The 26,836-nt window shown below is 38.2% G+C and overlaps 1 protein-coding gene across 5 annotated transcripts in view; it reads left to right on the top strand.

The window, feature by feature from the left end:
• Positions 1-14,171: 14,171 nt before the first annotated feature.
• Positions 14,172-26,836, top strand: part of HNRNPD (heterogeneous nuclear ribonucleoprotein D) — a 17,043-nt gene continuing 4,378 nt past the window's right edge. For 3 of the 5 annotated variants that reach the window (XM_054582326.1, XM_054582323.1, XM_054582324.1), the window contains exons 1-4: positions 14,173-14,732; positions 16,565-16,621; positions 25,561-25,729; positions 26,367-26,528. In XM_054582326.1, coding sequence (XP_054438301.1) covers positions 14,500-14,732; positions 16,565-16,621; positions 25,561-25,729; positions 26,367-26,528 — 621 coding nt within the window. In that variant the 5' untranslated portion in view covers positions 14,173-14,499. Of the gene's footprint in view, positions 14,733-16,564; positions 16,622-25,560; positions 25,730-26,366; positions 26,529-26,836 lie in introns of all 5 variants that reach the window. The other 2 variants (XM_054582325.1, XM_054582327.1) reach the window with 2 other exon arrangements.

Raw genomic sequence — 26,836 nt, 5'->3', positions numbered from 1 at the left:
TCCACAAAAATGTTTAAGGAATTAACACCAATCTTTCACAAATTCTTCCAAAAAACAAAAGAGAAGAGAACACTTCTCAATTCACTCTGTGAGGCCCTTATTACTGTGATATCAAAACCCAACAAAAATATAACAAGGAAACTACAGACAAATATTTCTTATGAATATATATACACACATGCATACTTTTTATATAATACATTTTTAAAAACTTTATTTACTTTTATAGAGAAGGGAAGGGAGTGAGAAAGAGAGGGAGAGAAACATCAATGTGTGAGAGATACATCAACTGGTTGCCTCACATGCCCCCGACTGGAGACCCAGCCCACAACCGAGGCATGTGCCTTTGCTGGGAATCAAACTGATGACCCTTCAGCTTGCAGGCCAGCATTCAATCCACTGAACCACACCAGCCAAGACTATACACACATATACTTAAAACACAAACAAAAAACTTAGGAAACAGAATCCAGCAACATATGTCAAAAAAAAGGATTATACACTGTGACTTAACTGGGATTCATCCCAGGAATGCAAGGTTGATTTTAGTAACTAAAAATCAATCCCAACATACATACCATGTTAATATAATAAAAAACAAAAACCACATAACCTTAATAGATGCAGAAAAACCACTTTATAGCCCTGACTGGTGTGGCTTAGTTGGTTGGGCATCATCCCACAAATCGAAAGGTCGCCAGTTCGATTCATGGTCAGGGCACATGCCTAGGTTGCAGGTTCGATCCCCAGATGGGGCACAAATGAGAGGCAACCAATTGATGTTTCTTTCTCACATTAATGTTTCTCACCCTCTTTTCTTCCCTCCCTTCCCCTCTTTCTAAAAAACAAAACTACTTGACAAAATCCAACACCCTTTCATGGTTTAAAAGAAACAAAGCATTCAATAAACTAGGATTAGAAAGTATTATGGACTAAACTGTGCCCTCCCCAATTCATACATTAAAGCCCTAACCCCAAATGTGACTTATTTGGAACTAGGGCTTTTAAGGAGGAAATTTAAGGTTAAATTAAGTCATGGGCCCTAATCTGATAGGACTTATGTCCTTATAAGAAAAGGAAGAGACATCAGAGATTATTCTCTACTTACACACATACACAAAGTAAAAGTCATGTCAGGACATAGCACAAAGGAGTCCATCAGTAAGCCAGGAAAAGAGGCCTCATCAGAATCCAACCCTGGGTAAAAATGGACTTCCAGCCAAGAAGGAGGTGTAGATAGATATACTTTGCCTCCTCACACAATGGTAAAATGAAAACAAATTTAAAACAAAAAATAACCAGAACTGCCAGAAACTCAAACTGTATGGAAGTCCAACAACCAAGGGGTTAAAGAAGAAACCTTCATTCAAACTGGTAGGAAGGGAGGAGAGGACGCATAGCAAAGTGGCAGCTGGAGGATTGGGTGGACAGGGCAGCGGCTGGCAGACCAGGTGGTCCCACATTTGCATGCGGATAAACTGGAAGGAACAACTGGGAAGTGAGACAGTCCGCAAACCCAGGGTCCCAGTGCTGGAGAAGAAAGCCTCAAAGCCTCTGGTTGTAAAAATATGTGGGAGCTGAGATGGCAGGAGAAACTCCCAGTTTCATGGGAGAGTTTGTTGGAGGGGTTCACAGGGTTGTAGAACATACACAAACCCACCCACCAGGAAGTCACTAAAGCCAGAGAGAGCCAAGCAAGAGGCATTGTCCCCTCTCTGACCCCCCCCCACATACGGTACCAAAACACAGTGACTTGGGTTGCCCCACCCTGGTGAATACCTAAGGCTCCACGCCTTACAACCTAACAGGTACACTGAGACAAAGAAATATGGCCCAAATGAAAGAACAAATGAAAACTCCAGAGAAACAACTAAGCAACAAGGAGGTAGATAACCTATCAGATGCACAGTTCAAAACACTGGTAATGAGGTTGCATACAGATACTGTTGAGCTCGGTCGCATAATAGAGGGAAAAGTGAAGACTATCCAAAGTGAAGTAAAGAAAAATTTACAGGGAACCAACAGGGAAGGGAAGGAAACCAGGACTCAAATCAATGATTTGGAGCAGAAAGAAAAGATAAACATTCAACCAGAACAGAATGAAGAAACAAAAATTCAAAAAAAATGACAGGCCGAGGAACCTCTGGGACAACTTTAAACATTTCAATATCTACATCATATGAGTGCCAGAAAGAGAAGAAGAAGAGCAAGAAATTGAAAACTTACTTGAACATATAATGATAGAGAACTTCCCCAATCTGGCCAAGGAAACAAACTTTTCCAGGAGATCCAGGAAGCTCCGAGAGTCCCAAAGAAGTTGGACCCAAGAAAGCACACACCAAGGCACATCATAATTACATTACCCAAAATTAAAGATAAGGAGAGAATCTTAAAAGCAGCAAGAGAAAAGGAGACAGTTACTTATAAAGCAGTTCCCATAGGACTATGAGCTGATTTCTCAAAAGACACTTCACAGGCAAGAAGGGGCTGGCAAGAAGTATTCAAAGTCATGAAAGGCAAGGAGCTACATCCAAGATTACTCTATCCAGCAAAGCTATCATTTAGGATGGAAGGGCAGATAAAGTGCTTCCCAGATAAGGTGAAGTTCAAGGAGTTCATCATCACCAAGCCCTTATTATATGAAATATTAAAAGGACTGATGTAAGAAAAAGATCAAAACTATGAACAGTAAAAGGACAACAAACACAACTATCAACAACTGAGCTCAAAACAAAAACAAAACAAAAACTAAGCAAACAACCAGAACAGGAACATAACCACAGAAATGGAGATCATATGGAGGGTTATCAGCAGCACAGGGGAGAGGAGAGAGAATCGGGGAAAAAGTACAGGGAATAAGAAACATAATTGGCAGGTACGAAACAGACAGGGGGAGGTTAAGGATAGCATAGGAAATGGAGAAGCCAAAGAACTTATTATGTATGACCCATGGACATGAACTAAGGGGGGTAGGAATGTTGGTGGGACAGTAGGTGCAGGGCGGAGGGGAATAAAGGGGAAGAAAATAAATGGAACTGTAATAGCATAATCAATAAAATATATATTAAAAAATGAAAGAATACCTGAATAAGTAGAAATACAGCTCATTCATGTTCATGGGTTAGGCGAATTATTGTTAAAATGGCAATACTCCCTAACTTGATGTGCAGATTCAGTGCAATCACTATCAAACCCTCACCTGGGCACTTTGCTGATACTCACAAGCTGACCTTAAAATTCTTATGGAAATATGTAAATTACAGAATAGGCAAAATAGTCAATAATGTGGTAATAACTATGTTCAGGGACGGGTGGGTACTTGAAACATCTGGGGACCACTCTGTAAAGTACATAATTTTCTAACTACTATGCTGTATATCTGATAATACAGAATAATATTGACTATAAAGAGTAATTGAAGTATACATATTTAAAAAATTCTTATGGAAATATAAGGGATCCAGAATAGCCAACCTTGGGAAGAAAAAGAACAAAGTTGGAGGAACTAATGCTTTCTAATTTCAAAATTTCCTACAAAGCTACAGTAATCAAGACAGTGTTGTACTGGCATATAGGTAGACAGATAGGTCAAATAAATCATTAAACTATGATCAACTGAGTTTTACCGAGGTTGCCAACACAATTTAATAGAAGAATAGTATTTCCAACAGTGCTGGGATAATTTGATATCCACATGCAAAAAAATAAAGTTGGACACTTACCTCATAACATATACAGAAGTTATCTATAAATGAATGAAAGAACTAAATGTAATAGCTCAAGCTCTAATATCCTTAGAAGAGAACATAAAAGCATAGGAGTAAATATTTGTGACCTTGAATTAAGCAACACTTTCCAAAAGCACAAGTGCAAAAGTAAAAAATAGATACATTGGATTTCATCAAAATTAAAGACTGTTGTGCTTCAAAAGGACACCATCAGCCTGGGCCAGGTAGCTCAGTTTTTTAGAGCATCGTCCCAGTATGTCAATGCTGCCAGTTTGATCTCTGGTCAGGGCATATACATGAAGCAACCAATGAATGCATAAATAAGTGGAATGATAAATCAGTGTCTCTCTGTTTCTCTGTCTCTCCTTTCCTCTGCCTAATATCAATAAATTAAAAAAAAAAAAAAAAAAGGGCCGTCTCCAATATGGCTCAATGGGTTAGGCATTGTCCGGCAAAGTGAAAGATCGCTGGTTTGATTCCCAGTAAGGTCACATGCCTGGGTTGCAAGCCAGGTCCCCGGTTGGGGGCATGCGAGAGGCCCCACATGGGTGTTTCTCACATGGATGTTTCTCACATGGATGTTTCTCGCCCTCTCCCTCTCTTTCTCCTTCCCTTCCCCTCTCTCTAAAAATAAATACAATCTTAAAAATAAAGAATAACACCTTCCTCATACGAGGGTAACTATAAGGCTGAATTACTAATTAGAAGGTAATTGACACAGAATAGATCCAAAAAAGGTGAACATTAATCTTGAGGGAAACAGGAAATAGTAGTCTGATTATTTCCAACCTTACAAAAAAAAAATCTTTAAAAATAGAAATAGCCATATTCACGAAGTTAGGAATTTCTTTTTGGAATTTTAAATGGAGAGCACTAGATAATCACTGTAGTGTTATTTTTATAGTATATCAATTCAATAAAATATTAGACAGCCATTACAATCTTAGCTATGAAAATTATGCAGCAATATAGAAACATGTATGACAATATCTAATGAAAAAGTAAACTTAGCAATTATATTTTATATTGTAATTTCAAGGTTTAAAAGCAAACACATAAGAGCTAGATCAAAATGTTCAAAGTGGTTATATGAGGAAGGTAGTTTTATGAGTGATTTGTCTTTATTTCCATTGTTTTTCAAATTGATTTTTAAATGATTAAAAAAATTACAGTGGGTCATATCACTGTTTTTTTTCTTTCCAAGTCTACTGAGTCTGCATAGAGTCACTAAATAATCATCCAATCTCATGTCACTTCCTTTTTTATTTTTTTTCTGATAGACTGGTTATTATACTAGATTAACAAACCACTATACACACAGTATATCCAGTATATCTTGATTTTAGCATAGCATTTGATAAAGCTTTGCTTTTTAAAAAATCTTTTCATGTGTTTATTGGCCATCTGTATATCTTTGAAGAAATGTCTGCTCAAATCCTTCACCCACTTTTTTAATATTTTTAATAGTTAATATTACATTTTTTAAGTTTAATAGTTAATATTTTTATTGTATTTTTCCATTACAATTTATCCCCCTTATACCCTCTTCTACCTTCACCCACCTCCTCCCTTCCCAGTCACCGCACCATTTTCCATGTCCATGAGGTTTTTTTTTCGCTTGATCCTTCCCCTACAAGCTCCCCCTCACCCATGATATATCTTTGCTCTTGATCAAGGTTCTTTGGCTTACAATAACAGAAACCTACTTATACTTTCTCATGTAAATTCCACATCCAGGGGCATTGCATATAACCCAAGGAGTAAGTTCAGCTGAGGACAGAAGTCAGTGACTGGTATGTCATTAAGAACCAAGGCAGATACCATCTGCATCTTGTCAGGACCAAATGGCCTCTGGTCCCTGGTTCTTTCTACACATCAGCTTCATTCTCTCTTTGCTTCACACTCACATCTGTGTCCTCAGCTTCTCTGATACATGTGGTGCAAAACGGCTGCTCAGTCCTATAATCAAATTTCCCCTAGATCCTGTGTTTGTCCAACTGCTTAAAGACCCAGTATACCAATTTCAATTCTCAGGAGAAAATATCTAGTTGATTGCTTGGGTCAGATGTCCACCCTGGATTTTGCTTTAGCAATGGAGGTGGGGATGGGGTCATCAATTATAAATTTGGCTCTAAAGGGGTCACTCTTGGTGGGGTAGAGTTTAGAAAAGGGAGTTATGGCTTGGCAGACAACTCAAAAGGTATTTACTACCTGGGTTTCTTATGAGTCCTCAGGGTTAAGGTCCAGAAATGGGAGATGGGTGAATAGACAAGATGATAAATTGTAACTGATTAAATGACCATACACCATCATCAGTGACATACTGTTAAAGGTTTCTGGAGGGAGTGCCTTTCAGATCTCACAAGTAGATCTCCAATAGCATCCAAAAGGTTCTTTGTGGGCTCCATCCTGGTCAACATTTTACAGTTTCAGATTTCCTGGACCTAGTGAATTTGTGCCTACATGTTCCCTTACATACTGAAATCTTCTCTATCTCTACCCTTGTCCAAATTCTAGCTAATGACACACTTCTTAACTAGCTGAAAAAAATAATAATCAGAATTATTTATTACTAAACCTATCCATGGACCTACATCTGTACTCATATAATCTTCCTTCCCTCGTATATAATGGAAAAACCATCTCTACTCCATCTTGTGCACTAGATCCGATCTCCTCTCACCTACTTAAGAACTTGGCTTCTGCAATTATTCAATTTCCATCTACATCACCAGTTTTTGTCTTTCTACTGGATCATTAACATCATCATACAATCATGATGTAATAATACTGAAGAAAAAAATCAGCCCCCACATATTGAACTATATGGCATCCATACTGTCAGTTAGCCATGCAAACTATCAGAAGACAAAAAAAGGAAAAACGTTTATGTTCCAGCCCTCTTGTAGAAATACTGTTTCACCTTTGAGAAATGTTTTAGCAATCTATACAAATAGCTTTCCAAATTTGTTAAACTACAGGGCCTTCCAGGATTTTAGTGTAGTTATGAATCTAGAAACAATGAAATGAGAAGTGACAGGCATGAATCTTCCCTATCCTCTGCAAAGAAACTATTTCAGGATGTCATTACAAGTTCTTCAGGCAAGGGCAGGTTACTCTCCAGATGGTAGATGGACCAGATCCCTATTGCTGCTATTACAAATTACTACAAATTTAGAGGCTTAAAACAACACAAATTTATTATCTTATAGTTCCTGAGATCTCACTGGGCTAACTTAAGGTGTAAGCAGGTCTGTGGTCTTCTGAAGGTTTTAAGGGAGAATTTCTTTGTTTTTTCCAGTCTCTAGAGGCCACATACATTCCTTGGCATGTGGACCCCTTCCTACATCCTCAAAACCAGTGGTTTATTGCCTTCAAATCTGATTCTGACCTCCTTCCTTCCTCAAAGAAGGGCACTTGTGGTGACATTGAGCTCACCCAGGTAATCCAGGATAATCTTCCCATTTTAAATGCTTTAATCACAGCTGCACAATCCTTTTTGGAATGTAAGGTAATATATTCACAGGTTTGGGGGATTAGGATGTGGGTATCTTTGAGGGCCCCTCTCCACAGTCTTTGTACCCTTTATTTCCACTATGTTATCATATTTCAGCAATTTCATGGTAATCCAAAGTGATAATTAACCATTTGGCACTATATGCCATGTACTACTAATACCATCATCTCTGGCAATGGGGTCAGAGAGCCAATTCCCATTCTTTTTTACTTTTTTAAAAAAAACTTTACTTATTTTTTTAGAGAACAGGGAAGGGAGGGAGAAAGAAGGCAGAGAAACATCAGTTGGTTGCATACCACATCCCATAACCCAGGCATGTGCTCTGACCAGGAATTGAACTGGCAACCTTTCCCTCCACAGGCCAATGCTCAGCCCACTGAACCACACCAGCCAGGGCCAATTCCTGTTAAATTCCCATTCTTAAAGTTCTGTGCCTCCTGGAAACAACCACATTTAACAATAACTAGGTGTAATAAGGAAAACAAAGCCACTCCAAGTATTTTGGAATAGAGATTTAATGCAGGGACTGAGGATTAGGTGAACGTAGGAGAAGCTGTAGGAGTAATGGCCTGGGAGCCAAAACAGAAGGATTAGAGAACATTCACTGATGACTGGTTTGAAGCATTGGAGTAGATTGAAGAAGCCAGAACTCACAGAGAAATGTAAGAAGCTAGAACTTGTGGAGATGTCAGAGAAGCTACCATTTATGGTCACCTTGGCCACAAAGCAGGAGTTTGCACAGAAGTCTGAGAAGCCATTGTGTTTGGCTGCCACAATTGCAATGGGAGAGCTTGTGGTGAGATCTGAGAAGCTAGAAACTGCCACAGTCTCCTGGGAGAAGAGAAGCCTGTGATGTTGCCACAACTTCCTGAGAATAAAAGTTTTCTTTCTCTGCATTCTCAATCTACTGTGAGTATCTCGCATTGGCAAACTCTACCTCAAAACAGTAAAGGAAGGGAATTCTGGGAAATATTCCTGCTTTCTCCTCTGTGAAGAGAGGGTACAAGTGGGTGGTTGTAACGCAACGCTGACAACTAGCAATTCAGTGTAATTAGTGAGAGATAAATTGTAAAGTCAAACTGGTTTAATTAATAAAGGGAATTTATTGAGTCAACTAAGTCTAAAGGTAGGGATAGCTCTGGGCAGAAAGTGATCTGGTAGTTCAGAGACTGTGACCAGGGCCTGGTATCCTGTCCTTCATGTCTTGGTAACTCCTCATTGCTGTTTGGTTCCTAACTTCACAGGCATCTTCCTGTTGCAAAACAGCCACTATGGGTGGTTCCCTCCTCTACACACTTCTCAGTTTGTGAATGACCAGCCTGTAAGAGAATATTTAGTCACTCAAATGTCGAAGAGAAGTTCTTCAATGTGATTGGCTGACTTAGACCCAGTGCCCTTCCCAAAACAAAAGATGTAACCTGGGGTGATGAGTTTATTTTGATTAGTTGACTTACTGTTCCCTATCCCCTGCTGGTAGGCTTCTCCTGTGTTATCCCTAAGAGAGTGGAAACTTGATATTGGGGGACCCCAAACAGCAAACCAGTTCAAACAGAATAAACCCCTCCTATTATGGCCAGAGGGACTATTTGATTGTGTTTCACTTTCTAAAAGTGTGACTTGAGCAACTAAGAATCAGTTCTTGTGTAAAGAAGTGGCTATTCTCATGCAGTCTGCATGGGATAAGGAATATCGAATAGCTCAGAGGCACTGCAACAAAAGACAAGGCTCCAAATAGCCCCAGGACAAGAGACACATTCTTAACTTTTTTTTTTTTGAGGTTTTCAGTATTTGTTGGTTCAACCTTAATCTGGGAACTCCAAGTTTTTTGTACTATGAACTAAGACAATTATAGAATTACAGCTAAAAGAAACTTATAAGTACATTATGACACAGAATGTGATACTATTTAGCTTCAGCCTTGGTTCCTGGAAAAAGAAAGAAATCTGGAGTATCCAACATGCCAGAACTCAGTTCAAGTCAAATATTGTACTTATTGCAATGCCCGAGGCAGGATTATGAAAAGGCTCTGGGCAAACTCTAGCTGCAGCAGTTAAACAAATTTCATCCCAGAGTTTCAAAGATGGGGGAAAAAAGAAAAAAGAAATCTGAATTTAATAAAAAGTCTTATTCTTTATTGGAAATATCAGCAATATTTTTATTTTTAATGATCTTGTTATAAGAGTACATTTTTCTTTGTAGAAAGTGTGATTCTAGGAAAAGTCTTATGACTACATTTAAATAAGACACTACTTGTAGATTTGTTTCGTCAGAAGAAATCAACCATGAGAGGCCTCATAACAGAGGCCTTCCTTATACACTCCAGTCCGCTGTCTATATAACGTCCAGAACAATCTGGGTTATTAGAATTCAAATTATAATGATCTGGATTATTCTGGACACTTAAAAGTTTATCAAGTCATGCCCTTCCCTTCCTCAAAACCCTTACATAGTATCTCATCACATTTATAATAAAAGCAAAGTGCTACCTACACCTTACAAGGCCTTGGCTGACCTCATTCTTGGATACCTCTCAGATATGATTTATCTGTTTTCTCCCATTCACTGTATTCAACCACACTGGACTCTACTGTTCTTTCAAAGTGCCAAGTACCCTCTAGCCTTTACCTTGTAGTCTTCACTAAGCTATGTGTACGGATTTCTGTCACTTCCTTCAGGGCTTTACTGAAAAAGTTATCTCTTGCAGTATTCTCTGATTATGCTATGTAAAATAGTACATAATCTGTTTCTAGCACCTTATTTTTTTCCTATTACTACTTAAAATTATATAACACTTCTATTTATTCTGTCTGTTGTTTGCTTCTCCCACTGGAATGCCAGCTGACATCAAAGACTTTGTTTTAGACGCTTATATTCCTATCATCAGAAATGTACCTGTGCTGTGTTGCATGGTTAAATGTGAATAAATCTAATTAAAAAAAACCTATTTATGTTCTAAGAAGCATTTAGGTGAATAAAGATACATTTTGCAGGTAGTTGATTGATTGGATGCATGGAGTGATATCAAGGATTCCCTGACTTTTGCCCGGAGCACATGGGTGGGTGGAGGTTTCATTTACTGCAGAGGAAGGTAAGAAGCTGACTTGTTGGGAAGGTGTTCAGTTTTGGACATTTAAAGTTTGAGATGCCTGTGGGCATCAAAAGTAAGATGACTACATTTCCTTATTATCTGAGTGCTTTTTGAGCTAGGTTTTAACTGAATTTAAAGGTTGACATCTCTGTGGTTAAGCAGAACTCAAGACTAATGGATTTGCTGAAGTAAAATCTAACAGTTCATGATGGGGCCTCTCTTTTCTCTAGTGAAGTGAGAGCTTCTTGACAACCAGGTATGACGTTAGATTGTTCACTGGGTGATTGGTCACTTCACCTAAAACCACAAGCTAATTCTTCAACAAAATGCTTATGTCCTATTGAGGGTGTTCTGCAGGTGAGCAAATGGCTATTTAGCACAGTTGCAGAAGAGGCTTGAGAACGTGTACCTTGTATAGGAAATGGGTCCTTCTTGTTGTTTCTATTGGACACTGTTTATTCTAGGTTGCCACTTTAAAAATTTGAGAATAGGATATGCTTGCTCTCTTTGTAGATTGTATTTAGCAGGTTAAAACTGTGACTGCTTGATTTTGATGTGTACATCTTGTCCTGGGTGAAAGTGTTTTGTTTCAGTCTCAAATGAATTCTTTGGCTTATTAGTACCTTAGTTTTTTCTGTAGTTATTGCTCCACAAAGGCTGAATTCAATGAAGATCCAGTACTGCGGTGCGTTATCTGAAACATGTCATGGACTTTGAGAGGGGATATTGGGTCCTTGCAGTGGTTTGAGCCAGTCTAATACAGTGCCAATATATAATTTTCAGCCATTTAAACATTAAATTCTTACCTATAATCATGGAATAAAAATTTGGTTTTTCTCCGTCTTAAGGAATTTCACATATCATCAAGTGGTTTGAGGAACTGTTTTTATGCCAGAGATGAAATGGAATGGTTTGGAGAGGAATCTTTTAATTGCTTGGAAGCATACCTAGTTTGCCTCAAAGGCCCCAAACATAGAATTTTGGAAATATCCAGTTTTTTGTCATTCTATAACTCAAACAATTATGTGTATATTTTTGAGTATCCCAGAACACATACCACACATTGTCTTTTGCTCTTCAGTAACTCATAATCTAGTGCAATTGCATATTTAGAATAACAGAGGGAAGGATAAAGGGCTGTAAGAATGATTAATTCTGCCTCAGGGAGCCTGGAAAAGCTTCACAAGAGTACATTTGATTGGGGCTTTTAAATATCAATGGGAGTTTACTAGGCAGATAAGGAAATGTGAAAAGAACTAGGACTGAAGTGAGTTCTAAAAGAAATGTGTGGATGTAGGAGCATAGTGTGCAGAGATTTGGATAATATATAGAAATATCAGTAATATGGCATAAATAGATAACATAAAGGTGTTAGCTTTAAAATTATTCATATTTTTAGATTTTTATATAAATTCCAAAAGTCCAGAAATGACTGGGCTACGTATGAATTAATATAAGTCCTTTGAGAAAGCCCATTACTTTCGTGAGCATGTCTAAGGCTGTCTTAAGAGCAAAAGAATATGCTTGTGAAGACAGAAAAGATTCAAGATACCTCCCTTAGGGTGATGTCACTTGTCTCTAAATTGGATTTGGTTTGAGCACAATGCTCACTTTCTCCTTAGTTACTATTTTAACAGGTGGAGACATACCTAAAGTCTCTAACACTTGATCTAAGATACTGCACGTGTGTGAATTCAGTAATATTATATACACATATACTTGTTTAAAAAAATCCTCACCCCAGGATGTATTTTTTGTAATTGATTTGAGAGAAAGAGACAGACATCAATGTGAGAGAGAAACATCCATCGGCACCTGTCCAGTCCCGCTGGGGATAGAACGTGAAACCTAAGCATGTGTCCCGACCAGAATTGAACCTGAAACCTTGTGTATGGGTGATGCTCCAACTGAGTATGCCAGCCAGGGCATTTTTTTTTAAACATATACTTTATTTATACATTTTAATTCTCGGGTGAGGATTTTTATATGTTTATTTAATGTTATATTTAATTTTATAGAGGAACAGGAAGACAAAGACATGTCAATGTAACAGAGAAAACTTCACTGGTTGCCTCCCATAGGCACCCTGACCACCAATCGAACCTGCAACCTAGGCACCAGTATGTGTCTTGACTGGGAATCCAACCTGCAATCTTTTGGTGTAGGGGAAAATGCTGACCAACTGATCCATCTGGCCATATATATGTTTACTTTTTATTTTTTAATTACAGTTGATATTCAATTTTATATTGCTTTCAGGTGCACGGAATAGCGGTTAGACATTTACATAACTTACGGAGTAATCCTCCCTAAAAAATCCAGTACCCACCTGACACCATTATGTAGTTATTACAATATTATTGACTATATTCCCTGTGCTGTACTGGTGAGAGACTATTTTTAGGATGTTTTCGCATTCTGATCTGTATTCTTGCCTTTTAATTGTTATGTAGTGCAAATTTTGCAAACTTGATTAATAATAAGAATTAAATATTTTTACTCATCCTTTGAGATTTTTGGATAGTGTTCAATTAAGACAAATTAATTTATATAGTGGAAAACACATACTTAAACTCTTTAGAATTTTTTTGCTGTATTTTGCATTAGTCTTTTGTTTCCCCAGTGTCTGGGCACATGCTAAATAGGCAAATAATTATTTGTTGACTAATGAAGTACCTAAAAACTGTATTTTCTTCTGGGTTTTCTGCAAGAAGCCGCAAATCCCAAAGCCGGAATAATCCAGTTTTCAGCCAAGGCATTTGGGATTTCTAATACGCCTATTAAACAATTTTACTGTTACCTTGCATGAAACGCCTAGCGGTGTTTTAAAAAACCACACACACACATCCCCAAATCCCACTCACAACAAACTCAGAAACCTTGTAAAGATGATCCACAGCATTTATATATTCTATTTAGTACTAGGACTAACAATCATTAAAATAAATGAACCCTTGGTTGACCTAACACACTTCTCAACTCTTAGTATTTTCAAAGAATAGAGATAGAGTTTAGGATCTTCAAATAAAACAAGCAAAGGAAAACAATTTCTGTTCCTTAAAATATAAAAGTTACCTTCGTTTTAGATGAAAACTTTCAGGAGAAAAGCAGGCAAGGAAAAAATCACACTTGGAAAACAAATCTTAAAAGATAAAAAGACGTCCTAATTGTCGGCGGTCTGGGCCTCTCCGCCCCGGGGTGGAAAGGGCGGCGGCAGCAGCAAGGGAAAACCTCAAAGTCACCCGGTCGCGGGCGATAACGGTGGGCGGAGGAGCTGCGGCGGTCTGTGCACGTGCGCAGCCCGCCTTGGAGCTTCTCTCCGCAAACGGTGAGTCTGAGGTCCCCGAACGTCAATCGGCAAGAAGCCGGAGGCACAGGGAGTACATCTCAGGGAGGCCCTTCTCGGGCTGAGAACTTCCAGGACAAAAGGAGCAACGGGTGCGCGCCTCTTCTACCCCACCTCAAAGCCGCAGGCGCACAGGAACGGTAGCCTTCTGGGAGGTGCTACCACACCCCCGTCAGCCGCTAGAGAGTGGGAGTGGGTGGGGTGGGTTGATGAGCCGGATCCAGGAACCTCGGAAGGGCGGGGACAGAGGAAGGGGCACCTCTAGCCGGGCCTTCGAATGTGCTCCTTGTTCTCGATGGTCCCCGCGCGGCCGTCTCATAGAACGCCACTTCCGGTCCTTTTTAAAGGCCCCACGCTGTGCGGCGCAGCACGAGGGAGGAAAATATAAAAGGGAGCGAGAGGGCTGGATCGAGGAGGAAGGGAGGGGGGGGAAAAAATAGCGGTAGAGGAGGCGGGGGAGGTGCAAAGGGCGCGCTCGGGCGTCACGTGACCGGGACGCGCCGTTCTTCCGTCGGCCATTTTAGGTGGTCCGCGGCGGCGCCATTAAAGCGAGGTTAGGAGGCAAGAGCGGCCGCCGCTGCTTATTCTTTTTCAGTACAGTCGAAGAGAGCGGGAGTGCGCGCTGCGCGAGAGTGGGAGGCGAGGTGGGCAGGCCAGGGACAGGCGCAGGAGCCTTTGCAGCCACGCGCGCCTTCTCTGTCTTCTTGTGTGCTTCGCGCGGTACAGCGGGCGCGCGGCAGCAGCGGGGATTACTTTGCTGCTAGTTTCGGTTCGCGGCAGCGGCGGGTGTAGTCTCTTCGACAGCGGAGGCAGTAGCACTATGTCGGAGGAGCAGTTCGGCGGAGATGGGGCGGCGGCGGCTGCAACGGCGGCGGTAGGCGGCTCGGCAGGCGAGCAGGAGGGAGCCATGGTGGCGGCGGCGCAGGGGGCATCGGCGGCGGCGGGAAGTGGAGCCGGGACCGGGGGCGGAACCGCGGCCGGAGGCACTGAAGGGGGCAGCGCCGAGTCGGAAGGGGCGAAGATCGATGCCAGTAAGAACGAGGAGGATGAAGGGTGAGTAAGGGGCGGCCCGGGATAGCCAGGCCCTACTAAGTTACCCCTCCCCCTCCCTATTCCCCGCCATTAGGCCTCGTTCCCGCTCTCCGCCAGCCCTCCAGGTCCTCATGCATCGTTCTTGCACTGTTACCCCTTTTCTACATTGGTACCCCTGGGGCTTTCATTTCTTTCTACCCCTGCCTGCTTATTGTTCCCTCCCCCATCACACACGTTTCCACCTTTAGCCATCACCATGCTGCTCCCCGGCCCGCCCTCCTTCCCTCCCTTGCCATGGGTCTCCTCCCACCGACTTAGCCGCCAGGATTTTTTCCCGCCTGTGTAGGGTGCTTTTTTTTTTTCTTTCTTTTTCTTATTTCTGTCTCCGTGGTTCCCCGTTTTCTAACGTCCTCGGGCATAAAAACGCAAACACACAAAGCCTTTATTCCTGGACCCCAACTAAGGTTTATTTTGTGCGTCTCCAGCATCCCGAGACGTTGCGATTATTTTATACGCACATGCTTTGGGGAACGGGTAGGCTTCCACCAGTGCTCCTTACGTTTTGGCTTCAGGCCGAATTTTTTTCAGTATTTTGAATTAAGTTTCGCCTTGACCTCATCGTTTTTTCACTTTAGACCTCATCGTTTTTCCACTTTACACTATCGAACAACGGTTTGCTGACAGAGTTCCTACTTTTCAGCCTAGGGAAGAAATTGGATTAGGTGAAATTCCCCAAATCGCCTGTTGGTACATTGGTTTTTGCTCCCCGGGCTTAAAGTTCCTTGTTCGCGGGGCCTGCACTTGACTGGAGCTGTTCTACCTCTGGCTTGCTGGGTGCCCTTCCCCCACCCCGCCGAGTTATACTGACCGCGCACCCTTTTTTTACTTTCAGGTATTGGGTTCCCTAATTGTTCGTACAGATTGTCCTCTTACCTACTTTGTTTTTTCTATACAATTTCCATTTTTCTACAAAACCCTTTTTTCGCCACCTGGGGCCCACTGTGTTTTTTTTGGTGTCTGTTGATTTCTCCTTCCCTCTCTTACCCACTGTTAAAGAGGGCCCACCAGCCTTTCAAAAAATGAACAAATCCTGTATTATGCTATGGCATGACTCCCCTCCACCCCAAGTTTTTAAGTAGTAACTTTCTTCTCTAATTGTAGTTGGTTGTACACATTACCTGAAGCTGCACTTACGTATAAAAATGCAGCATTTGGGAGCGGGAGCACAATACAGGATTTAGCAGAACGGACTAAATCGGGGTTCTTTGGGTTTTCCTCCTCCCTTCACTGACTAACTGACCTTGGGTTAACGCGTCCAATCCTTTTTGTAGTGTGTGTGTGAATTTATTTCACTATAACAAGGAGAAAGGTGTTGAAAAGGTAAACGCAGTTGGGAAAAAGCACAAGATTTGGAGGGGGGGAGAGAGAAGCCCTTTGAAGTATAGGATTTACTATCAGCCCAGACAGACTTGTCCAGCTGTTATGCTGATTGTGCTGACTTTGGGAGAGTTGGAAGTGGGACAGGACACTAGCTTTTCTTAATCTTGAATAATATATAACTTAATCTCAGAAAGGAATATGTTAAGTATTTGGGAACTTAAGCCTTTAATATTTTGGTTTTTGTTTTCTGAATTCTGTTCTTTGGGCAGAGGCACCAAAATGAGTAACTGTATAACTTGCTGTTTGGGGCAGGCTTTCTGTTAGCTCTGATTTTTCAAATCACGAAGCAGCTGCCTTTGTAGTTATCTACTGTTGAACTGAAGTGTTAATGAATTAAAGTTTTTAACCCTAACAATGTCAAAAACTAAAACTAGAATTTTGATTGGTTGCTGTACCGGTTGTTAATTCCCTAGCCATTCAAACTCCTCCCCACGACACTCTGAAGCAGCGACGGCACAGCGGGAAGAATGGTAAAACTTTTAAATTTTATTTCTGTATTATAAAGGTTTCGATAGTCATAACTTGCAGAGGCTGTGTTTTGGTTAGTTGCCCAATGACTCCCCAGGAAATTCTAGACATTACTGCACTAAGATATCTTGTACCTGGGATATAAAACCTTTTTAGGCATCATGAGTGATATTTGGGCAAAACTGATGCCATTACATGGTTTTTGGTCTGTGGTAATGCATGTAATTGTGGTTTGGCCAATTAAAGCTTAATATAGTTAGTAATGATATTTTTAAATCTGGGCAATACTACTGTAATTTCAAATTTTATTTGTTTTTAAGACATATTTTTGGAATTCTAAGTTTAGTGCTAAATGTGAAGGTTACCTGAATCTTGTGTGTTTAAAATGTCTTGCATGTTATACTGAAATATTCTGGAGATGTCAAAAGTAAAACAATTTTTACTTTCTATTATTTTTTGTTTATAAATTTTTATTAAGTGTTGAAATGACAATATTTTGGATATATTGAGTTTAATAAAACACATGAAAATTAATTTTCCTTATTTCCTTTTACTTTTTTTTTATTGAGTTTATTGGGATGACACTGGTTAACAGGTTTCAGGTGCAAAAGTAAAACAAGTTTTAAAGTAGCTTTGTGTATATGTGTTATGCAAAAATGTATGTCTTTTATCACCAACCATATTTATAAATATAATTTTAAGAATTGGATATGTATTAGTCAGAGGTGGGCTGATGTGGCTTTACACTACAGCTCTTTTATCAGATTTTTTGTGTGTGTGATTTGGCTGGAATGTTAAATACGGTTGTTTGGTTGGTTGACCTGTTCACAACTGCATGAGTTCTCTTTGGAAGGCTGGTAGATTGAGAATCGTTCTTTGCATTTTTCCTTTTCCCTAAATGTTATTCTTTCTTTAGGATTATATTCACGTTTCCAGGAGTTTTTTATACACCACCACTGGAGTATAGAGGGCCAGTAATTTGTAGATAGAGCCCAGTTTGGATAACATTTAAGTTTTCACAAGCTTTTATTATTACTGTATTCTCATCCACTGAAATCTGTCCAGTTTTATATTGGAGATAAAGCAGACGTGGCAGCAGTAGTCTAAAGGGAAAAGCAGAAGAAACTGGGGTCAGAGTTTGACATATAGAATAATGAAAGTTATCTCTCATTTTTCCTGATACCAGTGGCAAACTAAGATTAAACTGTAACTGCACTTTTCTCCTCCATTATATATTTCAAATGTTATATAAGCAATTCTTTTCAGTAATTTGAAAGGACTGTGAACTTAGGTTTGAAGGTCACTGCTTTTACTCTTATAAATACTTGCTCTCCTACCTAATGTAGAACTTCACACATTTTTTGAGTGACCTCTCAAGAAAAATGGACAATTAAATGTTTATAGCTCAGTGAATATTTTAGATTCTGACTGATGATTACCTGCTGAAAATAGTATTTTACTGAGGTTAATTTTAAGTTAAGCAAGTACATTTAACAAATGATCTCATTTTTATTAATGTTTTATTTGTTTAGAGAGGGGGAAGGGTGGGAGCTATAGAAGGGAGAGACACATCAATCGATATCCTCTCCCACGTGCCCCGGTGGGGGACTGAACCTGCAACCAGCAACCCAGGCCTGTGCCCTGACCTGGAATAAACCAGTGACCTTTCAGTTTTGGGCCAACGCTCAACCAACTGAGCCATGCCAGCCAGGGCAATCTTATCATTTTTAAAGTCTAGTATTTGACTTTTTAAAATAGTGCCCAATCACCCAGCCTCACCTGTTAATAATACTGTTTTTTACTTCTTGAACAAAAAGAAATCTTAAGACTATTTAAACTTATTTTGGTGTCTGTGCACTTGCCACCCTGTTTTTTTCTAATCTGTGTCCCAGTTTGAGGGATATTGGGCAGCAGTTTCATAATAGTCTCAATAGCAAGGGAAAGACTGCTTACTGGATTTAAACTCATCTAAGTTTAATTTCTTAAACACATTTCTGTGGGTATTTCTTTTTACAATTCTAACTTGAGAATGAAGTGATGACAGTGTCATCCTAAAAATATTTTTTAAATCAATTTGTTGTGGACTTAAAACTTTTTTGAAAATTTGAATATAAGAATAATAGACAGCTGTTATGAGGAGGAAATGCCTGTTAAATACCCTAGTGGATGTTTCCACAGTTTACTATGGGCTTTTAGAATAATTATTTCCATAGTAAAATGCCTTTCTGAGTTCTCCTCATTTTAATCTTTCCAACTTAAACATCTTTAGTTTTTACTTAGAAGCATTTGCACTGGAATTTCCCATTTTGATATGGACTCATGTTCTCTATAGGGCTGCAGTTCTTTTAGGCTAGATATTTGAAAGTTAGTGCCTGGCAAAATACACATGCCATTGTAGCAAGCTACTTGGAGGCAATTTTTGAAGTTTCATAATCAGTAGAAAACTGTAACACTGTATTAGCTTTCAGACAATTTTACAAGATAGGTAAGTTGACTGGTCTGCATTGGGTTGGGCAGGAAGCAAAATAGCCTCATTTAGTTACTGAAGTGTGATTGACCTGTTTGGGAATTTGTGAATTCTGCTATAGGTTGTCTCCTGTTAATTTTAAGAAATGGGACTAACCATGTAAGTGTGTATTTACTGTGTCGTTTTAATATTCCCTGAGTATTCTTTCATTTGTAAGGCTGCCCTAATACAACAAAGTATTGAGTCTGCTATTGTGATTTATGTCCAAACATGTAGGATGGTTAATTTTAGCCTTCAGGTGATACATGCCATGCTTGAAAAAGCATTTAAAAAGGAATAACTTTTCTCCTATTCCACTTAAAGCTGTGCACCTCAAATGTGTGCAGGTTTACAAATGGAGTGAAACATAACTTAGTTCAAAGTTTTATTTCACTTTAGTTCTGCTTCAACGTTTTAGTAGATAGGGCACTCACTGAACTGGATGCTGGAAGCGTGGGATCTGTTTCTGTTACTTCACTTCCAACAGTGTGGTCTCAGGTAACATAACGTGTTTGTTACTTGGTTTGCTGATCTCTGTGTGTTGGAAACAACGCTCACCACAGGAAGATTGACTACGTAGCTTGCTTTCATAGCTTGTGTGTATTTGTCCTGTGTCTTAATAGTTGATACTGCCAGTGGTTTACTCTGTGGAGTAAAGGTAAGCATGTTTTAGTTTCTGGAATATTATATTGTACATTTTAGATAGACATTTAAGACCATTGTGGGAGGGTGAGGGGGGAGATTCTTACTACTGGCAGCGTTCGGCCAATAATCAAGGTGATAGTTTTAAGTATTGGGTCATGTGTAAACTCGTGCTTACCTAGACTTGAAACTATCACAAAGCCAAAACAACTAGGAAAATCCCTCCCTTTAAGTTTTGTGAGAGAGATGAAAAATTATCAGCAAATATACTCAAAAAGTAACCAACAGATGTCATGGATGAATCTTTTATAATTTTTCCCTTATAATAATAAAAAGTTTAAGCACTGTAAGATTCTGAAATTTAATCAGTAAAGCTAAAAATCATTTTCTGAATTTAGTGTTGATATCTAAATTGATTTCCAATATAAATCTTTATAGAATTATGAGTGTGTAGTAATCTCAGTTAACCAGAACCTTAACCTCTAGGTTAAGGAAACCCTATTCCTTAACCTCTACGTAGATGGGAATTCATCTTATAAAGCTGAGAGTTTATTTTAAACGTAAAAATACAAGATGTCATTCCTGCCTTGGAATGAAAAAGAAAGGGGAGATTTGGGGTTGAACATTTAAAAGTTTATTCAAAACCTGTTGTATTTAATTTATTAGCTATTACATTTTCAACTTTTTTAGTCACTTGGGTTCATTCTAAAGTATAAAATAATGAGATTTAATACAGTAGGCCAGAGGAATTAATTTTTTTATGACATGTTAAAAGTTTGTCATGCAGTTTTCAGAGGCATTTTTTACACAATTTAAAATGATTACCCTAACATGGGGATACTATGTAGTTGCAAAAAGTAAACCCATTGCCTTCCATTATAGGTATATGGTGGCTTTAAAATAATAAATATATAATTTCTGAGGAAAAGGTATTTGTTGGTATATAATTATACTTACTGTCATTAGAACTTCAGAGGAATAGTTACAGTGATAAAATACCAGTAAATTTATTTTAATAAAGGTTAGTGGTGTGCTTGAGTAACATTACTCTAAAAGGTGACAGTGATTGGTTAGTCATGTTACATAGTTGAAATGTAAATCACATTTTCATCCTGTTGTATTTTTTAAACTGTCAGAACTTGTTATAAGACCATGTACAAAGATCATGATTTGTTCAGAAATATTTGAAAGTTACAGAATTTTTGGGGGGTGGCAGGGTCCCTATTCTAAAATTGGAAGTCTAATGATGCTTATTATTTTACCTTGAATGAGGTGTTTCACAGTAAGACTTGTTAGGGGAAGTATCTTGAAATAAAACACTGTTGGCTTTGGACTGTTAAACCTTGTGACCTCAAAAGTACAGAGAATGAAGTTCCTTGGATTGGGGGCGGGGGGGGGCAGAGTATTAAATCAGAACACTACCTACTGGCCAGCTCTGCTCCATATGCATTGCCTTTTACGTTTTGAAATTATTTCTTACTAACATTAATGGGCGTTAACCAGATGAGTTGTCAGGTGGTTTTGGAACCACATTTAGAATCTTAGATAACCTAATTTTCAGACTGTATTTTTTACGTGAGATACTTAAAGCTTTCTGGGTTTTGTCTGAAAATAATCTTAGGATCCATTTATATAAAATTCATCCTGGACTTTGCCCCTTAATGTTGGAAACTTCATATTGCTCATGCAGTTTTAAATTGCAGTGAGTAAATGAAAAAGTTGCTTTATTAAATTAGACTGTGCTCTACTAAGTAATAATTTATTTTTATTGAGCACTTAGTATGCATTAGACTACATTCTGCACTGTTTTAGTGTGTTCATTTAATCCTCACTAGCAGATATATGAAGTAGACTTTTAGTTTTTTGGGTTTTTTTTTTTTTTTTCTTTTACAGATGTGGAAACAACCATGGAATTTTTTCCCCCTTGGGGTCACAGTTAGTAAGTGGTGGAGGTAGGAGTTAAACCCAGGCAGTTTTGGTTTACCGCCTCTAAATTTATTTTCTCCAAAGTATGTTGGAGTTATTTTCTCACAAAGCATCCCAAATTTCTAAATGATACTGCATGGCATTTAGATAAGTCACTTGCACTCAGTTATGTAACTTTATGCTTGTCGTTTAGTATTATAACATGGTGTAAAATCAGTGTTAGTAAAAGCAAGGAGATTTCTGTTTTTGAGTAGGTGTTTTTAAATTGAATATATTGCCTTTTGGGTGCTAAACAGCTTATAGGTGATTTTAAAACTTTCTTAATAAAATACTGTAGACAAAGTCCTACTTTTTAATTGGAATTACTGATATACTTACAACTAAGGATCAAATCTTAAACTTCATTGCAGCATTAGGAGCCCATTTTTGTTGCTACTTGAACAAGTCTTGTGATGTAGTTTTAACTTGGCTTCTTAGGATTTTTCTGACTTTCTATCTGGACTTCATTGTAAAGTGTTTGCACATCTCTGCAGGAGTGACAGCAACTTGGAAGTCAGTCTTTGTGTTCAAGGCAGCAGAGGTAATCTGGATGGACAATAGGTATTGTGCTTTAAGCAAGATACAATAATATAAACCATAGAAAATTTAAATTGGTGTCATCATATTACCATCTCATAATTTTGAGAGCATGTCAGAGCGCTGATGTTCTAGAGAGGCAAAAATAAGTTCCCATTTATCCAGAATTAAGATAAAAGACTTTATTGTACTATACTGTGATATTTTGGTGTTCCTACTGAAAAAGACGGGATGGATTTAGTGCAGATGGAATGGACTTGGTATAGCTTCTGTTCATTGTAGCGTATTTACCTGTCTGGCAACCTGTTGTGCAGCAATTTTCCTTAATTAGAGCAGAAAAAGAAGTGGGTTTTGGCTTACCAAATGGTAATACATTTGCCTCAGAAGGGCCACTAAGGCCCTTACTAAGACACTGTGTACTTACACAAACTTGGGAAAGTTTGAGTACTACATCCCTACCCTGCAAAATGGGAGGGAAGGCATTTTAGAAAAGCCACTAATGGTTAACCTGGCAAAAATGAAAAGTAACTTGTTAAGAGAGCTAAGACAAGAGATGCACTGTGTGTAATAATCCTGTAGTATAATACATTAGAGATGACTGACCCATAACTGTGTCAAATTATAATTACTATATTTAAGGCAGAGGGGTGATATGTTGTAGAAGTAAAAATTTTATTTCAAATGATTGAAGGTTAAAAAACAATTGGAGAGATTAGGGAAGGCTTGGCAGTGCCTTAAGAAGGTGGAATGTTTGGCTTTCATTCTTTAAAGGTGCTAGATGGCTGAAGTTTACTACATTTTGCTGTAATTTTTTGAGAAATAGTAATTAATCTGAGGGAATACATATAATTTATAGTTGGCCAGAATAGTTTATTCTGAATAAATGGGACTTGATTAATTAAGAAGGATAGCATCTTTAGTGATCTTTTCAGTTATACGGTAGGCACACTAAACAGCTTTTCTTTTTTTTTTTTAAGATTTTATTTAATTTTAGAGAGGGAGAGGGAGAGATCATCAGTGTGTAGTTGCCTCTCGTGTGCCCCCTACAGGGGACCTGGCCTGCAACCCAGGCATGTGCCCTGACTGGAAATCAAACGAGCCCCACTGAGCCACATCTGCTAGGGTAACATCTTTGGAGAGCACTTTATCGGGCTAGTTAATGAAGCAGTATGCATATCTAATATTTAAGGAAACTGACTTCCTATACTGTATAAAAACATTTGGGGCTTGTGAATAATAATAGAACATGCCTCATTCTTAGTGTTACTTATTTCTTTATAATTGTTTTGTTTCTTAATTTAAGGACACTTAACCCAATATAACCATTGCCTTGGTTAAATAAAATTAAAACTAGCTCTGTTTCAAATACAAAAGCCTTATTTTAAAAAGCTTAAAATTGGAAGGCAAGAAAATTCTGTGTCTGGTCTGTTCCTCAGATATTCTCTTCAGGCTGAAATGACTTAAAATCTAAATTATTGATGAAAAATTTCTGTAGTAATTACAGAAGTGGTAATTTAGTATTTAAATTTCAACTTACCTGAAGTTGTTGCTCTTCTGGAACTTGCTGTGGACAACTGAGCAAGAGGTTATTGCTTTACTAGACAACTTTCTTTCTCATTTTCTAAAATACAGTTATGTTCTCCTTATCCTGAAAGAGTAAATGTTGGTAATGAACTTTCATGTATGAAGGAAGTACTCTGGATCCTTAGGTTAAAAAATAAGATGGTTAAGGTAACTTAAGTGACTAGGATTGGAGGTGTATTATTTGAATGAAAGAAAATGTAATGTAAAATACCTCAACTTTTTTCCCATGAAATGAGCAATAAATGTTAATATCTATATAACATGGGTGTTTTTATGTTCATTTGATTGTAAAAATACAAAAAAGGGTTCGTTAAGGTTACTTAAAGCATGGAAATTATATCAGAGAAGATCCTGAAAGTTAAGCCTATAAATGGCCCAACTCTAGAATATGTGTACAAGTTGAAATCTAACCTGAAGTGGGAAACACAATGTATGCCTAAAGAAAGACTTCTCTTGCATTAAAAGTTAACTTGGTCTATAGAAGTAAAAACAAGTCTGTGGGTAAAATAGTAAGATCAGTAACACCTCAGTTAATCGGGCATCTTTAGGGAGAAGCAGAAGTAAGTTCTTATTCTAGGGATAAAATTGGCTTCTTGCTGCAAGAATGGGCTTTAGAGGCAATATCCTAAAGGCCCACAAGATGTTGTTTTCTGCTTTCATTTCTTTCCAGAGCTGGAAGTTAGTACCACATCTCCATCCCTACCCCTACCCACTCCAGTTACAAAGAGAAATTATTGAGCAAGGATGATTTTAATCCCATGATGAAATTTTTAGCCCTCATAACAAATTCTGACAGTTTACCCTTAAAATATAAATCTCCAGTCCTGTCTCTTTAAAGGGTAGAAGGTATATGTTAGCTCTTTTTTTGGAGGGGGCATAGGGTGCACATCTAAAAAGGATCACAGAGTTCCCAAATCTGAGCTTTATGGCCTTTTGCTTTTCAAAAGATTTCACCTTAATTTTTTTTTTTTAATATATTTGGTCTTAAAATGTTTTAGTGGTTGCCATATACCAACAGTCACTTTTAGCATTTTAAAGGTTTACATACTTTATTGCTGGTTAACTGAGGTTCTACTGTAAAGAAATCATCTAGGTTAATTAGTGGATTGTGCTTCAATAAATCTTTTTGGTCACTGAATTGTTTACATGATTATTTTGTCTTTATTAAGGACTCTTAGCACATCAAAAAACTTGGTTTACAACTTAATTGTGAGACTCAGAATTTTCCATTTTATGTGCTAAGAGTTTTGTTAATGAGGAACTGTTAAATACAAAGGAGCTTCAGCATAGACATGCTGCCACTGTTATCAGTGGGGACTGCATAGCTTTTTTTAAGTATAATGAAGATTTGGAAGAGAAATTTGAAGCTAATACTCTGTATTTTGCTGTTACCAATATTTAACTTGTAATCTGAGAAAGTTAATGTGCAGGGTTTTTTTAACTTTGGGGATACATTTATCTTTGTCAAGTCAAAAGACTTAACCTGCTGCTTGCTCACTATATTGTAATTATGCAGGTGCAGCAGTGATAAAGCAAAACTTTTCAAAACTGGAATAAGGTGTTCTTGATAAATGGTTATGTAGGAAGAGTGACATATACTACCCAATAAATTGGGGGCAGTCTGAAAAAGGTATTATTGATGTGGATACTTAAGGCAAAGTTTGATATATATTTTTAGCATTTTAATATTGCTTTTTGTCTTTACAGGAAAATGTTTATAGGAGGCCTTAGCTGGGACACTACAAAGAAAGATCTGAAGGACTACTTCTCCAAATTTGGTGAAGTTGTAGACTGCACTCTGAAGTTAGATCCTATCACAGGGCGATCAAGGGGTTTTGGCTTTGTGCTGTTTAAAGAGTCGGAGAGTGTAGATAAGGTAGTGTGTTATGTGTTCTGATCAGTTAATAATGTAAAATATGTGGATAATTTGATAAAATTAGTATGCCTATTTGTGATTTTCTCTTTTGCAATAATACAAAGAAAAAGATAGTTATTGCCAATACATTATGAAGAGCCAGGTTCAAGAGTTGTTTGCTGTGCTAACTATACTTTAAAAATAAGCCCAACTATAAAAAGTTTATTGAATGCATTGTGTGCCAAGCTCTACTAAATTAAAGTTAACATTAAAAATACTTAGAGTTAAAAATGCCTAATTAAAAGCATGTGCTGTGACAAATTTATAGAAGTACAAATTTTTGAAATTTGCTAGGCAAGAAAGAAATTTGGAGCCATTTGTCTTGGGCAAAGGGGCAGTGCAATCATGTCTATATTGCTGACAGTTACAGGTGATGTTTTCTAGTTATTCATCTGTGTCTCCCTCGCTCTTACTGACGTTTATATTTAAATACTGGTATATGTTAGCTGGTGTTACATCACCACAATTTGACAGTGTAATCAAGAGCCAGTGGACAAATGCTTAGCCTTAGCTATATTAACTATAATTATTTTTAAGAAAGTTAATAGTCTCTGAACTGATACACGTATTTAAAATAAAAAAACTTGAATTTCCTTAGGTCATGGATCAGAAAGAACATAAATTGAATGGGAAGGTGATTGATCCTAAAAGGGCCAAAGCCATGAAAACTAAAGAGCCCGTTAAGAAAATTTTTGTTGGTGGCCTTTCTCCAGATACACCTGAAGAGAAAATAAGGGAGTACTTTGGTGGTTTTGGTGAGGTATGTGATGATGTTTGGAACTGTTTCTTTTTTCTTTTTTTTTTCATAATTAGTGTGAATATAATTGTCATGTTAAAGTTTTTTCCAAGTTTTGAATTTTGGACATATTATGTGATTATTTTGCAATAAGGATATTGTTAATATTGTATTAGCAGTTCTTTGCATTTTTTCCATTTATTGAGAAACTACTGTATGCATAGCATTGCTGTGCACAGGATACACAAAGATGAATAGACCGTCTTACCTCTTGGAATTTACCAGATTAATAGAAGAAATAAAAAGATAAACAGCATGAGGAGGAAATGTAG

The sequence above is a fragment of the Pteronotus mesoamericanus genome, unplaced genomic scaffold, assembly GCF_021234165.1.
Source record: "Pteronotus mesoamericanus isolate MK-2021 breed Mesoamerican mustached bat unplaced genomic scaffold, CSHL_Meso_final contig_69, whole genome shotgun sequence".
In the NCBI taxonomy this organism is placed as follows: Eukaryota; Metazoa; Chordata; class Mammalia; order Chiroptera; family Mormoopidae; genus Pteronotus; species Pteronotus mesoamericanus.
The sequence above is the reverse complement of the archived record's forward strand: the minus strand, read 5'-3'. Positions and strand labels throughout refer to the sequence as shown.